Source organism: Oenanthe melanoleuca, chromosome 19 (assembly GCF_029582105.1).
Source record: "Oenanthe melanoleuca isolate GR-GAL-2019-014 chromosome 19, OMel1.0, whole genome shotgun sequence".
Taxonomy (NCBI): domain Eukaryota; kingdom Metazoa; phylum Chordata; class Aves; order Passeriformes; family Muscicapidae; genus Oenanthe; species Oenanthe melanoleuca.
The window spans coordinates 3399126-3415482 of NC_079352.1; the positions used below are offsets into that span (position 1 = coordinate 3399126).

At 41.2% G+C, this 16357-nt stretch overlaps 1 protein-coding gene across 1 annotated transcript in view; it reads left to right on the plus strand.

Moving 5' to 3' along the window:
* Positions 1 to 14626, plus strand: part of NCOR1 (nuclear receptor corepressor 1) — a 28945-nt gene extending 14319 nt beyond the window's left edge. The window contains exons 17-37 of the mRNA XM_056507006.1: positions 115 to 212; positions 970 to 1138; positions 1577 to 1717; positions 2969 to 3052; positions 3513 to 3769; positions 3878 to 4238; positions 4713 to 4931; positions 5697 to 5906; positions 6562 to 6711; positions 7244 to 7417; positions 7822 to 7987; positions 8228 to 8724; positions 9170 to 9298; positions 9409 to 9566; positions 9729 to 9952; positions 10369 to 10506; positions 11568 to 11710; positions 12248 to 12301; positions 12549 to 12770; positions 13040 to 13222; positions 13403 to 14626. Coding sequence (XP_056362981.1) covers positions 115 to 212; positions 970 to 1138; positions 1577 to 1717; positions 2969 to 3052; positions 3513 to 3769; positions 3878 to 4238; positions 4713 to 4931; positions 5697 to 5906; positions 6562 to 6711; positions 7244 to 7417; positions 7822 to 7987; positions 8228 to 8724; positions 9170 to 9298; positions 9409 to 9566; positions 9729 to 9952; positions 10369 to 10506; positions 11568 to 11710; positions 12248 to 12301; positions 12549 to 12770; positions 13040 to 13222; positions 13403 to 13590 — 3965 coding nt within the window. The 3' untranslated portion in view covers positions 13591 to 14626. The remainder of the gene's footprint in view (positions 1 to 114; positions 213 to 969; positions 1139 to 1576; positions 1718 to 2968; positions 3053 to 3512; positions 3770 to 3877; positions 4239 to 4712; positions 4932 to 5696; positions 5907 to 6561; positions 6712 to 7243; positions 7418 to 7821; positions 7988 to 8227; positions 8725 to 9169; positions 9299 to 9408; positions 9567 to 9728; positions 9953 to 10368; positions 10507 to 11567; positions 11711 to 12247; positions 12302 to 12548; positions 12771 to 13039; positions 13223 to 13402) is intronic.
* Positions 14627 to 16357: the final 1731 nt, after the last annotated feature.

The window sequence follows — 16357 nt, forward strand, 5'->3', positions numbered from 1 at the left end:
TTTCCCCTTATTTTAATGAAAACTAACAGTTCTCAATAGAATTTTTAATTATTTCAAATGGAGTGGATTTTTTTTTATTCTCTTATTTATCAGAATGTGTTTATTTCAAACCAGGTACCACAACGATACAGGAGGGGAGTATAACACGAGGAACTCCAACCAGTAAAGTTTCAGTTGAGACCATTCCTTCTTTGAGAGGCTCCATAACTCAGGTATGTTACATTTTACTGTTGGGAGGGCTGTAGCAGAGCAGCATCTTCACACTATTACTGTGAATGTATTTGCATGTCTGAAAAATTATCACAGGGTAGGAACTGCCTTGAAAAAAGACTTTCAATCCAACCAGATTCCACTGTTGTTGAAGTTAGCATTACCAGGATTTCATCCTCCTGTATATGAGCTTTCAAACATTTTAGGTAATACCAGAGCCTTTGGTAAACCTAACTGAGGGCAACTTTCCTGAAAATTGCATCACACCTGAGTTCAAATATTCAAACCAAGTGTAACCAGTCTTCTGCAGATTCTGTTTAAATCCAAGAAGGGAAATTCAGGCCTTTTGTCTTATCCTTTTAAATGCTGCTGTTTGGGTTGGTTTAGCATCCCTTAGTACAGAGAGCAATTGCCTCAATGCTGCTTTGAGATGAGAAGGGGAGATTTCATTGCTTTGGACAGAAATAAAACCTAATGGCACCATGTGGTAAATATTATCTTCCCCCCAAATGGTATTTATAGGGTAAATGTTCCAGGTTATGAAGTACACTGGTAATGTTGTTTAACAAGGGAGCAGAAATAACCTTACTCATATTTAGGTTAAGTGTCTATAATAGAGGCAGAAGTTTAAGCCGTACTTGATAAATTAGTTGGTTTTATAGACCTAAGAAGTTTTTTCAGTTTTGATGTATTTTCCCTTCCCTCCTCCCTGTTGTCACTGCCTCAGACATGTGAGTTGATTGCTGGCTTTGCACACAGGGTACCCCAGCTCTGTCCCAGTCTGGCATCGCTGCGGACGCGCTGCTGAAGGGAACCATCACCCGGCTGGCCACGGAGGACAGCAGCCCAGAGAAGTGCAGGGAGGAGGCCTCAGCCAAGGGCCATGTCATTTATGAAGGCAAAAGTGGGCATATTCTATCTTATGATGGTGAGTGTTTCTATGTTATGCCTGATCAAAGTCAGGTTCTGCTGTGATAATCCATAGCTGAAATGTTTCTGTTTCCAAGCAGATGCATGTTTAAAATATAGTTCAACTATTCCTTTGCTATTTATTTCCTATTTGTCATTGAATGTTTGTATTGTGAAAGGGTAAATAACCAGGTTTAAAATTACCTGTATTAAAATAAAAATAAACATATCATGTAACTTTAAACTTCAGTTGAAATATTGATAAATCAGTAACTTAACAAATAACTTATTGACAAACTAGAAAGGATGTTTTTAAGATTGATATTTAATGTTACAATATTATATTGAAGTTGTATTGTTTAAATATTAATGACCTGTGGTGTCATTAATGTAATATTCATGTGTCCCTTTTTGTTGTCCACATTTCCTGACCACACTCTTGTACATTTCATTACAGCTATTAAAAATGTCCGTGAAGGAACAAGGAGTCCAAGAACTGCTCATGAAATTGGTTTAAAGAGAACCTATGATACAATGGAAGGAAATATAAAGCAGGGGATGTCACTGAGGGAGTCTCCAGGGTCTGCACCACTGGAAGGTAAAAACAGCTGCTTCCAAGATGCTTTATCTTTTACCCATTGATGTAAGAGTATTTGGAGTTATCTTAGGATACAGACTAGCAGAGAAGTTAAATTTAAATCACACTAATGAGCAAATCCATGTAATAACACTGCAGTTAGAGCATGCTGGAAACAGTACTGGAGTAGATCCCAGTTTTCTTTTCCTTTTTTACCACAACTGCTGCAGGTGGCACTTCCTGGTCTCAGCACATCTGACAGATGTCCCTGGCTCTCCACAGTCCCAGTGGTCCTGTTCAGCTCAAACACTGGGTCACACCAGCACAGCCTCTGCCACACCCTTTAGTTAAATATTGGTATCACACTGCCCTGACCTTTTGCATTCTTGCAAGAAAACCTCTTTGAACTGCAGGATCCTGCTTCAGGGCATCCCTAGTGCTGTGGTGTTTTAATAAAATGTAATCAAACAAAGCCTGCAGAGGCCAAGGCAGGTCATTATGTAACTTTTCTGATTGTTTTGTAAAAAACAATCCAGCCATGGAGCCTTGCTCCTTAAAATCATTTTGTCCCATCTTTGGGTAGACCTTAGAGGCTATTTTGTGGACATGTTCAGCAGATGTCAATGTGAGGCTTGTAGGCTGCACACAGAAATTCAGTGTTGCCTCTAAGGTGTTGATGCATTTGGCTCTTTGGGCTATTTTGGCATCTGAGGAGCTGCTCTGGTACTTTTATGCTTTGTCTCCTCAGTGACACGTTTTCTGTCTTCAAACTGTGAAAACTTATAAGTGTTTCGAGCACTTTGTTTAGATTCTTACTGTAGGCACAGTAAATTCATCTCTTCCCCAATGATTCAGTATGAACTTTGATAATTTGGAGGATGCTGAGGCATATTTTGGATTTTTTTTTGTTCCACTTCCCACCATGAACACCTTTCTTTCTAGGCAAGGAAAGTGGAGTGTGAGAAAAGCAATGACTGCTTTTGAAACAAAGGTTAAGCTTAATTATAAAAAACACCTCCTGTTTTCTAAATATGTTAGAACTTGCAACTATGTAATAGCACAAATACTTGAACTGAAAGACTATTTTTTTAGGGCAGGAGGTGTTTATAACATGTTGCTGCAATGCCTGGCATACTGAGGCTTGGCCCTCTGGGCACTGCCAGGGTACAGATACCATCTCTCATGTGTGAGAAGGAGGGGGTTTGTTGGTTTGGAGGCTGGATTTTTTTAACACTTGTTTAATTCTCTAAATTACCTTCATTTTAATTTTAGGTTTAATCTGCCGAGCGCTGCCTCGGGGTAGCCCACACGCTGAACTGAAGGAGAGAACAGTCTTGTCTGGCTCTATAATGCAAGGTGAGGTATTGCAGGTTTGGAAAGAGGAGCATTAATTAATCATCAAGAATCTGGATTTCTGAACCTTAAAGCTCTTATTAACTGTGGGAGCTGTCTTAAAGGTGGAGCTTATTTTATGAAACATTTTCAGAGCATAAATCAGCAGCTTTTTGATATGCTGTGTTCAAAGCTAGCCTATAAACATAGATTTTATTTCTTATTGGAAAATAGACTTTTTAAATATGAATACTTGGGAATTATCACTTTTTTTTTAAATTAATGCTAGCAACTCTGCAGATGCATTTATTTCTTTTATTTCAGCATCTGAAATAACCATGGGAAGTGTATTGTTCAATATTATTTTTGTGATGATTTTGAGTATCTTACCACAGACTACAATTGTAATTAGTTACTCTGCTTATGAAAAAAGAGACTTAATAGCTATTAATACCAGTCATGTGACCCCTTCTTTCTATGAAAGGCACACCAAGAGCAACAGCTGAAAGTTTTGAAGAAGGTTTGAAGTACCCCAAACAGATCAAGAGAGAGTCACCTCCCATCAGGACGTTTGAAGGAGCCATCACCAAGGGCAAACCCTACGATGGGGTCACCACCATAAAGGAGATGGGTCGCTCCATCCATGAGATCCCAAGGCAGGACCTCCTAAGCCAAGAGAGTCGCAAGACTCCTGAAATGGTGCAGACAAGCAGGCCAATCATAGAAGGCTCCATATCTCAGGTAAATCCAGAAAGCACTTTTACACTCACTCAGGAGTGAATCATGTCAGGCTGTGGGAGTTTCTTCCACATCATGACCTTAATCTGAACTTTTTTTCCTCCTCTTCAGGGCACACCCATAAAATATGAAAGCAACTCTGGCCAGTCTGCCATCAAACACAATGTAAAATCTTTAATCACTGGACCAAGCAAGCTGCCCCGGGGAATGCCTCAGCTGGAAATGGTGCCAGAAAATGTGAAGGTGGTGGAGCGAGGAAAATACGAAGATGTGAAGACCGGGGATGCCGTGCGCTCCCGTCACACGTCAGTAGTCAGCTCTGGTCCCTCTGTTCTCAGGTCAACTCTTCATGAAACTCCCAAATCACAGCTGAGCCCTGGGATTTATGATGATACAAATGCTCGGAGAACACCTGTGAATTATCAGAGTCCAATGTCCAGGAGTTCACCTATGATGAATAGAGTTAGTGAGGGTATGTCATTCCTGTTTACAGTAATTAATTTTTATGTACTCCATTCTTCTTTATTTTATTCTAGTGGCTTGTCTCAGTTTGGAAGTTGGCTAGAATGAATTTTAGAAGGCTGTAAGCTGTTAATTGAAGGGAATGAAAATCTGCCATAATAGAAGAGAGAAGTGGGAAGGCAATTGAGTCTCGATTTGCATTTGATTATGGATCACACTGAAAGTGGTACTTACAAGGATAGTGTTTTAAGGGCAGAAGCTATTCCTGATTTAAAAGTGTCTAGGTGAGGAAGATGATTTAGTGAAGTGTAAATGATCTTAAAGTACAGTTCTTTCAGCAGAAATGTTTTATGATATAGAATGTTCTCTGTGCTTTTTTGTATTGCAGTCATTGTAAATGTTCCTTGGGAACCAGTGTATTTTTACAGTTAAATTTTCAATAGATAAATAGGTGCTTTATTAATTAATTTTTCATTGCTTTTAGCTTCTTCTGGGAAGCCAGCAAATCATGAAAGGAAGAACACTCTCACTCCAACACAGAGGGAGAGTGTGCCAGCAAAATCTCCAGTGCCAGGGGTTGATCCTGTAGTGGCTCACAGTCCTTTTGACCCTCACCACAGAGGAGCAACTCCTGAAGTCTACAGGGGTCACCTCCCTCCCCATTTAGATCCTGCTATGCCATTTCACAGGGCTCTGGATCCTGGTAAATACATTTGTGTTTTCTTGTTTTGGTTTTAGAAATACATGATTTTTGATGCACAGAAAGGATAGCTTTATAATAAAGGCAGTTAGCAATGGCCAGATATCATTTATAAGATAGTAAGTATTTATTGTTGTGATTTGATTTCAGTTTGGTGATGATTTAATATCTAACCAAGAAACTTAGTAAAATGGTTTCGTATAATGCTGTAACTTCCCTTCAGAGCTGCCAAATTGCTTCTATTTTGTAAAAAGTTCACAGTATTTTTAGATAAGTATTCATAGAATGTATTGAAAGCTTTGCAAAGAAGGGTATGGAAGAGGCTAGAGCATTAAAATGTAATTCTATATAATTATATATAGACTTACATATTCTATATAAATCCTGTGTTCATGATTGTGATTATTCTCACTGAGGGATTATCAGGTTGTCCCTGGTGATATGAAATACAGTGACTTTCTTTTAACCTATCCCTCAGTTACTTCTGTGAGGTATTTTCTACCCTCTTTAGGTATTTCAACCTCTTACATTTTCAGAATTTCAAGATTTATATTTTTATTAAAGTCACCTCTCCAGTCTGGATTGCTTAGCACTTTCAGTGTGCATGCAGTGCAGAAGTTCAATAAAACATCAGTATTAAAATGCTATTCTCACTCATTTGGCACCAGCTGGAGAGACTTGGTACCACCTCTCATGAAAGCTTTACAAACATCTGAAAGTTTTATTTAATCCATCCTGCTTCCTAAGTGTCCCTCCTTCTACCCCCAGCTGCTGCTGCTTACCTGTTCCAAAGGCAGCTGTCCCCCACGCCGGGGTACCCCAGCCAGTACCAGCTGTACGCCATGGAGAACACGCGCCAGACCATCCTCAACGACTACATCACCTCCCAGCAGATGCAAGTCAACCTCCGGCCCGATGTCACCAGGGGATTGTCCCCCAGGGAGCAAACCTTAGCACTCCCTTATGCAGGAGCACGAGGTGGGCCTGCCTCTCTTTCTAGAATTCTCTTAAAAGTGAGTTTTGGCTGTGCCATCTCTGGTTTGGACACACACATCCAAGGGCGTGTGTATGAATGTGTTCATCCTGTAGTGATCGTGGATGTCTGACAACTCATTTGTAAACTGCCTTTTGTGGAAAGGAAAACCACCTCTATAACCAATATTTTTAAGGAGAAGTATCTCAGAGTTGCTAGTGTTCAAAAGCCAGATTGTTTTCTGCTCATTTACATTGATGATCAGAACCATATTTAGCTCACCATCAAACTTAAGAAAAGAGAATTATATCAAAATGGTAACTTCTTCAAAAAGAATGTAAAAGCAACAGCCAGGAATGTAATGTTTTTGATAAGAATGCTGATTGTTTTATTTTTTGGGTAATACCCTAGATTGCTAAAAGATGGATTTTTGAGTAGAGGTGAAGTGCATTTCTCCAAAGGGCAATTAAAGGGAGTGCTACAAATGCAAATTCTGACTTGATATGTTCCTAAATTGCTGATTGCTAGATCTAAGGGAGTATAACCAGCTGGAATATACCTCTGCACTTGCCTTATTTTTGTATTTTCTCCACCAAACATTCATTGCTATGTAGACCATGTCCTGGAGTGGCCATTCTCACACGTATCATCTCCTGACAGGAATTATTGACCTGAACAATATGGCCCCCACTATCTTAGTGCCTCATCCTGGAGGAACGAGCACCCCACCCATGGAGAGAATCACATATATCCCTGGCACCCAGCTTACCTTCCCTCCCAGGCCTTACAACCCTGCTTCTCTGTCACCAGGTAAGAGCTCACATGGCTTGGTGATGCCTCTAATTGTCTGACATGCTGAGATAATTGACCATCTTTATTCAGCTTTCATTAATGCCATGTTTTGATGTTTTCTCAGGAGATGCTTTTTGCATGCACCTCTCACTTGAATAGCAAAGGGGTTTTGATGATGTCCTGTGTAGTTACAGTAGAAGCACTGTCAAATTCTGAATTTGCCTCATTATGTCAGGTCTTTATTGGTAGTAATTTGATTATAATTCACTAACCCTATTTTACATATGTTGAAGGGTGGAATTGGAGTCTATAAGCTGTGTAGTTTCTAACTGTATTGCAGCCACTTTAGTGAAGGGCTTTTGAGCCTTCCACTGTCACTGTATGTTAAGCTTTTTTCTTCCTAACTAAGTGGATAGTCTTGAGTGGAATTAAAATTTGGGATTTGGGAAATATTGCTGTAAGTGCAAAATACATAGGCAAGTGTTTACATTATCATGCTTTGCTTAAGTACATTTTTTTGCTCCTTCATTTTACCTTGTGGACCTTGCAGGACACCCCACACACCTGGCAGCTTCTGCAGCAGCAAGTGCTGAAAGGGAACGGGAAAGGGAAAGGGAGAAGGAACGGGAAAGGGAGAGGGAACGTGAACGAGAGCGGGAAAGAGAACGAGAACGTGAGAGGGAGAGAATCACCTCAGTCCCTGCTGAGCTCTATCTCCGACCAGGTGAGGGGACATGGATACACTTGCATCACTTGGCCTGTACACTGTACCTGCTCATTTAATGCAGTCACTGTTAGCAAATACCATTTACAGTTTGATTTTACTCTGCACTTCAGGCAGGTTCCTGTTGCTGAGCAGTTCTGGTCATAATTGCAGCTTCTGCAACTTCTTCAACTTTCTCTCAAAGCAACATTGCACCTAAAGAGGAGAATCTCAATTGTCATTGGCACAGCTTGCATGTTATTTAGAGCATTGTGAACAGATTTAAATCTTTAATAATACCATCACATCCAGAGGGATGGAGACAGCTGGGAAGGGATGTGGAGGAGCCAGCATTGATTTATAGTGCTGCTGTTGTAAGAGTAATAATTTATTTTTGTTTGTTCCCCCCACTCTGTGTCCTGCAGGTGCAGAGCAGCCTGGCAGACCCGGCAGTCACGGATATGTCCGGTCCCCATCCCCCTCTGTCAGAAGCCAGGAAAACATTCTGCAGCAAAGGCCAAGTATTTTCCAAGGAACCAATGGGACAAGTGTAATCACACCTTTGGATCCTGCTGCTCAGCTACGTATCATGTATGTTTTAGAAGTTAATATGGCACAGATATCTGTTCTAATATTTGAGCTTATTAAAAGGTGCATTTAGGGTTAAGGATATTTCTCTATATGATTGCTCTTGGATTTATCAGAGCATTTTCATCAATGCATTTTGGGTAGAAATTAGTATCAAGAAAGAGAAAAGCTTTGCTTTATTGTATTCATGGCTCTAGTTCTTTCCATGAGATGTAATTGAGTCTATTCAATGTTTGCCCACAGGCAGCTCACCCCTGGAGCTCCCTCGATCACTCAAGGCTTGCCAGCTTCCCGTTACAACACTGCTGCTGATGCCCTGGCAGCACTGGTGGATGCTGCAGCCTCTGCTCCTCAGATGGAAGTTGCCAAAGCAAAGGAGAACAAGCATGAAGGAACCAGGATAGAAGAGAACATGGGACGCCGGTCAGCTGTGGTGACTGACCAGCAGCAGATGGAGCAGAAAACCCTGGAGGTAGAAAAGAGGCCTGTGCAGTGCCCCTATACATCTGCAAATTACTCTGGTGGCAAGTCCCAGGGACAGACTTCATCAGTAGTCTATTCAGAGGCTGGTAAAGAGAAAGGACCTCCTCCTAAATCCAGGTATGAGGAAGAGCTGAGAACTCGAGGAAAGACCACAATTACTGCTGCTAACTTCATAGATGTGATCATCACTCGCCAGATTGCTTCAGACAAGGATGCTCGAGATAGGGGCTCTCAAAGTTCAGATTCTTCCAGTAGTTGTACGTATCTTAGTAACTCTCTACTTCTTTGCTGTCTGTCTTAGCCTTTTAGGGAAATGATGTGAAATGATTCGGATGTTTAATGATAAAATATTCAGCTCTGCAAAGCAGAAACACTTGATTGACAAATACAGTTTTCACATATAGTGACTCTTGCAAAATCAGAGGTTGTTTGCTTTATTCAGATTCCACGCTACAGCATGAATGCAGTGTCATAAGAGTAACCCTATCAGAAGTCAGGAAACCAAAAATTACTTTTTTTATGTTGAAACACTGTTTCATGGAAGTATTTGTACCACCACGGTTATCATGAGAAAGCAACAGTGTTCTTTGACTTCTATTCACTGGCTCCATTTTACTGGAAGCAGTGGTGTTGCTAAGTATAGGCAACAAAATTTTTCTGCCATATTTACATTGTATTCAACAACCTTTGTTTGATATTCAGTGTCCTCACACCGGTATGAAGCTCCTGGAGATGCCATTGAGGTGATCAGCCCTGCAAATTCACCTGTACCTGCTCAAGAAAAGCTACAGCCCTATCAACAGGAGACACCCAAACCAAGCCAGGCAGAGAGTAAGTTCATCTGCATGTGGAAATACTCTCACAGTTACCTTTTTTAGATTTGTGAGCACAGAAATTTCAAACCTTGAAGCTTATCAGAGTGACCTTTTTTTTCCAACCAGCTGACCCCAGCAGGCCATACGAGGGCCCCATTCACCGCTACAGGACACAACAGGAGCCCCCCTCACCCCAGCAACCTCCACCTCCCTCCTCCCAGGCAGAAGGGATGGCACATGTGCCCAGGACCCATCGGCTCATCACCCTTGCTGATCACATCTGTGTAGGTTTTATAATTATGGCTTTTATCTGAGAGCATTACTAAATATTGTATCTGAATTTATAACCTCATTTGTTGCCATCAGGCTCGTCTAGTTCATGAACGCCTACACTGTGGCCAATGTCTAACCAAGATCTCTTTTCTATTTCTTTTGGTGACATCCAGCAAATTATCACACAAGACTTTGCTAGAAACCAAGCAGCTTCTCAGGCCTCTTTGCAGCCTCCCACCACTACATTCCAGAATTCCACCCCTGCTCCAGCGCCTGTTTCTGGCCGGGCCAAGAGCTCGAACCGCTACAGCCCCGAGGCGCAGCCACAGCCCGTGCACCACCAGCGGCCAGGGGCCAGGGTGTCCCCTGAGAACCTCTCTGACAAGGCCAGGGGAAGGTAATGCATGGCTTCAGTCTGACTGCAAGTTTAATTGATGCCCAGATGTTATACTGATATAAAGTAGTGCAGTAATCTTGGTGTAGATTGTAAGTAAAGGTGTCTTTTGGTCTTATTTTTAGGCAAAGTCTGTCTCCTACTGTTTTGCCAATTGCTTGGTTCCATAACTTATAACAGTTTTCCCTTTGCTACTTCTCTTATTTTCCAGTCTTTAGAGAGCTGGAAACATTTAATAACTTAAAAATTATCACAGTTGTTGTGGACAATGCATAATCATCTTTTTAAGATCAAGCTTAGTAAAGCATGTAACATATAACTATACATGAGCAGTTATGTAGGAACTGGAAAATTACGTGAGTTAACTACTGCTGTGCATGCATTGAGAGTAATTATCTGTCTCTGAATCATGGATGTAGGCCTGGAAAATCTCCAGAGAGGAGTCACGTCCCCTCAGAGCCCTACGAGCCAATCTCGCCACCTCAGGTCCCGGTTGTACATGAGAAACAGGAAAATGTTCTTTTGCTTTCCCAAAGAACTGAGCCTACTGAACAGAGGTAAGTGCAAAACTGACTTTTGAAAACACAATTCTGAATCTTTGTGCTGAAAACAGTGTTTTTATTAAGAGCAGTTCAAGAGACTTTCTTCTGGTGCCACAGGCAAGTTATTAATCACTGTCAATCCTTCTGCACTAACATCCAAAACTTGCTGTTTGGGAGGGGCTTTGGGAAGGCTGAGGGAGAGGTCACATGTTGGTGCCCTGTCTTAAGTTTCTTGGTGCAAGCAGAGTGTTCTATGTCACATCTGAGAGAATGTTAGAGTGAAACTCCTCGTGGTTGCCAGTTCTGTAAAACTGAATGAGTTTTGAGAAAAGTCACAATTTTTATTAAATCTTTCAATCTTCTGGCTGGTTGGATTCCTGGATACTGTCCTGGTGGAGAGGGAAGGAACCCAGACTTGCAGCATTCATGGTGCTGGAGCAGTTAATCATTTGAAATACCACTGGGCTAAGGAGCTTCCAGGAGGAGTGAAGCTGGGGTGTCCATGGATCAGGCAGCCCTGTCCCAGTCTGTCAGATCTGCACCAGAAAAATGCACAGGACCTTCACAGGGTCCCTGGCACTGCTGGTGTCTGCAAACCTGTGGGAGATGCACACTGCAGTGGGTGCTGCTGTATTTGTCCTGCTGAGGAAGGAAGAGCACCCAAAGTACTTACCTAAGGCTCGTGATGGTGAAACTGGTTCTGATTTTCTTGGGGTTTTTCACTCTGCAGTGGCTGCAGAGCTGTTACAGTCCATGATGGATGTTGGGTAGATGCAAAGGGATTTTCAGGAACATGGCAGGGGATATTGGACTTTTTAGAAATGTAAGGATCTTGGGCTAGAAAACATTGATTATTTTTTACTTCATTTTTAGATTATTTTTAATTGGTGTACAAGTCATTTGGTTTTTTGAATTCAAGCTTATTTGTCATATTGCTGCTGCTTAAGCAAACTCAGTTATTATTGAGCCCCCCAGTGTTCATATGACTGTTAGTGATTTCTGCCTGATTGCTTTTGGGTAGATTGAAATGTGCATTTTACAAGTTCTGTCTCTTTGACACGTGTTGGTCTTGGCAGGACTGACTCTCGCTCTCCAGGCAGTATCAGTTACCTGCCTTCGTTTTTCACCAAACTTGAGAACACTTCACCAATGGTAAAATCCAAGAAACAGGAGATATTTCGAAAGCTGAACTCATCTGGTGGAGGTGACTCTGACATGGGTATGCAGGACTTCCCTTTTCACTCAATTTTTCCAGCTTAAGCTTTGTGATTTCCACCTGCAGATGTCCTGATCTAAATATGGTCAAATAATACAAATTAATATAAATCTATGGATATAAAACACATGTAATATTTTATGACCATAGAACTAGAAGGTTAGATTTTTTTATGCTGTTGTATGTAGGATTGTCACATCATTTTAACACTTAAGAGATGAAAACCACATAATTAATGACAGAGTTATTAAAACCTGATACTATTCTAATTAACTGTGTTTGTAATTTGCTGTATAACAGTGCTACACATTTTCCTATTTGGAAAGGTGTCTTGAAGCTAAATGGTTTGTATTTTATTGGCCCTTATGATTATGTCTTTTAAACAGCATTTTAATATAGTTCCAGTAATGAACATTGACATGGTGGAATATGATACTAGAACTATATTTTTGCTTTTTTCTTGTGCAGTAGGGCTACTGCTGATCATTTAGTGATCATCAGTACTGAAAAATTCAGTGAAATGTTGTGTTTTAATTGCAGCAACTGCTCAGCCAGGGACTGAAATATTCAATTTGCCAGCAGTCACTACCTCAGGTAAGTTCTTCAATAAAAGAAACAACATATGTTCCAGAAAAATGTAATGTCTTAAATTTATACTCTTTGGAGTGTCAGTAAAAGAGGAAAATGTTGCAAATTTAAAAGCTAATATAGTATATGAGAACTTGTTTCCTGCACCATAAGGAAAAGCAAAATGACCAAATCTTTCCCCACCCTCCTTTTTAATTATTCTGAGATAGACTTTTGCCTCCCTTCCCACCTTTCCCTGTGTTTTCTCTCCCAGGTGCAGTCAGTTCTAGGGGTCACTCCTTTGCAGATCCTGCCAGTAATCTGGGTCTGGAAGACATTATTAGGAAAGCACTGATGGGGAACTTTGATGACAAGAGTGAGGAGCACGGGGTCGTCATGTCCCAGCCTCTGGCGGTGGCTCCGGGCGGCTCCGGCGCCGCGGTACCGGCGAGTAACGAGCCACGCAGGGAAGAAGCCAATCCATCTCCAAATTCAGGTATTGCACCTCCCAAATATCCCAGGGCCTCAAAGGAAATAAACTAATCAAGGGTTTGAATAAGCTGGTATCACTGAAAATCACTGCCTTTCCTCTGTAATTGGCAGAGGTGGTGTTTGCATTTATCATCCTGGTTTTTCCAACAGCACTGAAAAGGAGAACAGGGTGTGTTGGATACCTGAAGCTTCTCAGTGCTACCTGATAATTTCTAGCAACAAACACACAGAGGCTAAAATGTGGTTAGTGAAACCTGTCCCTTCTGTTGCCAGGTGGGGCAGTCAGCAAGCAGAAGATCATTGGCAAATCGAACAGTAGGAAGTCAAAGTCTCCGATTCCTGGGCAGGGATATTTGGGAACTGAAAGACCTTCTTCTGTCTCATCTGTACATTCAGAAGGGGACTACCACAGACAGACTCCAGTGTGGGCCTGGGAAGACAGGCCTTCATCAACAGGTGAGGAATGGGCTTCTTTCAGAGGTGTTTGCAGAGCTCAGGTGTTATACTGGAACTCAGATATTGGCCAGAAGGTCCCAGCACGTGCGGGTTTTCTGCAATGGATTTTCTGCTAATTGTCACAACCCAAGCCAACACAGATCTCTCAGAACAGCTTGTGTTTTTTGCCTTTTGATGCAGGTTCCACCCAGTTTCCATACAACCCTCTGACCATGAGGATGCTGAGCAGCACCCCCCCAACCTCCATCACCTGTGCCCCCCCATCCATGAGCCAAGCAACCACTCACCCACAGAACAGGATCTGGGAGCGAGAGCCTGCACCACTGCTTTCAGCACAATATGAGACTCTGTCTGACAGTGATGACTGAACTATGCAGATTATTATTTTTTTTTAATTTGCGGGTCAAAAAAAGAAATCTATTTTTGACTTGTGCCCAGAGACTTTCCAAGAGAGCAAGGGCCACACAATGAAGAATTGCTGGAGAGTCCATGAAATGCCTTCTGCACAGGCTGTGTGTTGGAGGATTGTGGTCGAGAAGGTTGACTTACTAAAGATAAATATGTAAAGAGTTTTTAAAAATGTGGACTATTCCTGCTCTACATCTATTTGTAAAGAAAACCATAATGTCTTTTAAATCATTCTTCTGTAAATAGAGAGTACTTTTTGCAGTGTTTTTTCCCTTGCTATAGTATCTGGTGTACTTATGTTCAAATCATTGCCTAAACTTTGGGGGTCATTTTGTAATTTTTTTTAAGCATTTTCTCCAGTGTAGAATACTCTTCATAACCCTAGCCTCCCTCAGCCTAGCCTAACCAGAACCCCAGCCTCCCAACCATCATTGCCCACTTAATGCCGTGCCACTTCCTGCAGGCATTGTGCTTTTATATAATTTTTTTTTCCCTAGACACACTTTCTCAGTGGTGTTCAAGCTCTTGTGAAAATGTTGATTTTTAAGACTGACCCCTTAGTGAATTCTGTACATTAACATAACTCCAGTCTGCTGGAATAAGATGATATATTTCTTTGGAATTTGAAATTCTGCCACATTGTAAATTTTTGGTGCAGTTGGTTTTATTTAGCAACACTGCAGTAATATTATTGCATGGGTATGTTATGGTTCATTTTTAAAAGGTTAAAGAAACAAAAAAAGAACAGCTTCTGGAGGCATACCTCACTGTTATGCACACTGGGAATTTTAACTGTGCCCTAAAAGCCTATTCTTAGTGTTCTCTGTTTCTGCATTGTATGCAGTCAAAACAGGCTACTAAATTTTTCTGTCATATTTAACCACAGCAAATGGCTTTTCTGAACAGAGGCTCTGGGTGGGTTGATAAATCCTTTAAGAAGAAAAATCTCCACATCCCAAGTTTAAATAAAACAAAGTGCTTTTTTAGAATAATTGAGCAATGCACGAGTCAACTACTTGGCTTCTGTTACAACCAGTTTGAAATAGGTACTGTGATTTTTACCTTCCTCCAATCTGATTTTAAAATCTTTATGTAATAATTATTTTGAAGTCTGCGTCCCAGTCCCTGTCCCTGTAAGCAAGCTTTTGGTGGAAGTCCTTACAAATGCTTGGCTTAACTCCTGAAGTGTGCAATACTTGTTAGGGTGATTTTTATTTTTAAATTGTATATGGTACTAGGAGAGTCTCCTTAATCATTCATCTACCAGTGCTTGCTATGGTATGCTTGTAGCTCATGTATACATCCATCTGGGCAGTGATGTCACAGGGTGTCCTGACATCCATCTCCAAAAGCATCTTCATTTAATGCTGCACTGACCTCAGGAAGTGAATTCAAATCTTCTGGGGTAGGACTGATTCACAGATAGCACTGAGCTGGGGGGTGGCGTGGTCTGTCAGATTCCAAACTGCTTTTGCATCTCATTGATCAACAGGGTCTTTGCCTTGGAGTTATTTTCCAGTGAAAACTACTTTGGGTTTTGCCGCGGTGTTTGTGTTGCGTTGTATGCAAGTGTAATGCAGTGTGTAACCCTGAGTCACACGTGTGAGCTCTGCATCCCACGGACTGGGATGGTCCACTTACAAACAGGAAGAAGCACAGAACTATTTATCAATAGCAAATTTATTTTCAGTCCTGTAAAGAAAGCCTTTTTGTCCCAAGTGTGGGAAACAAAATTCCAAAGGAACTCATTTGGAAACTTGACACTTGAAAATACAGAACTATTTTGCTACTTTTTTTAAACACTGCATCAGAATAGATCCGTTGGCAGTCTTAAACCTCCTTGCAATCTTTCTCTGAGAAAGATTTCTCTCATCCTCCCCTCCTTTACCCTTCTGGCTTGAAGCAGTGAAGTTTTTTCATCCTGTTTGTAGACCTGTGCTCTTATTTTAACTTTCTTTTTTGGTTCCCACAGCAACATATACTGGAAAACGAGTTCATCTGCCCTTTTTGTAGATTTAAATTTGGAGTGGAGAGTTAAGGTCCATTCTTAAACTCACTTGTTCTCACTTTCTTAGTGTAACAAATACAATGTGAAAGAGGCATGTACAGACAAATGTCTTTGCTACCTGTACAGTAAGTATAGCATGTTCATTGCAAAGCTTCATGTTACTGCTGCAGCAGCAGCAAGAACTCCAAAGTAGAATAGTCACAATCTCCTAAGATACAGTTTGAGTGGCATTTGCACATAAAATGTTGCTGCTTTTTTTTTGTTTGTTATCCGAGTTTTAACTTCTCCAGTGTAAAAACCTCTCCAGAGCCTAAGTTAGGGTTTACCACAATTCCAGTAATCTTCAAGTATGGAATTACATCTGCCTGTTTCAAACAGGAAGGTGTTTGTAAGTCATGTTTACAAAGTGTAGTTTACTACAAATTTTTACCTGATTTCTGATCAGCGCTTTCACAATGCTTTCATCTTGATATGGTTCGTGATTCTGATATGAAATCATTTAAGACTTGAAAAACCCATGCATCATAATTTCCACACAATGTCTTCACTAGACAGTGACTTCTGGATTCAGACCAATCAATAAAGGGGATCAGTTCTCCACTTGCTTTTCCTGTGTCTCCCTTTTGTTTTGCAGCATCAGGCAAGACCTTGCTCCCAGGGTGCTGCAGGGTTCCCAGGTAACACTGCTGCCCTCCAAGCTCTGCTACTTCAAACCCCCA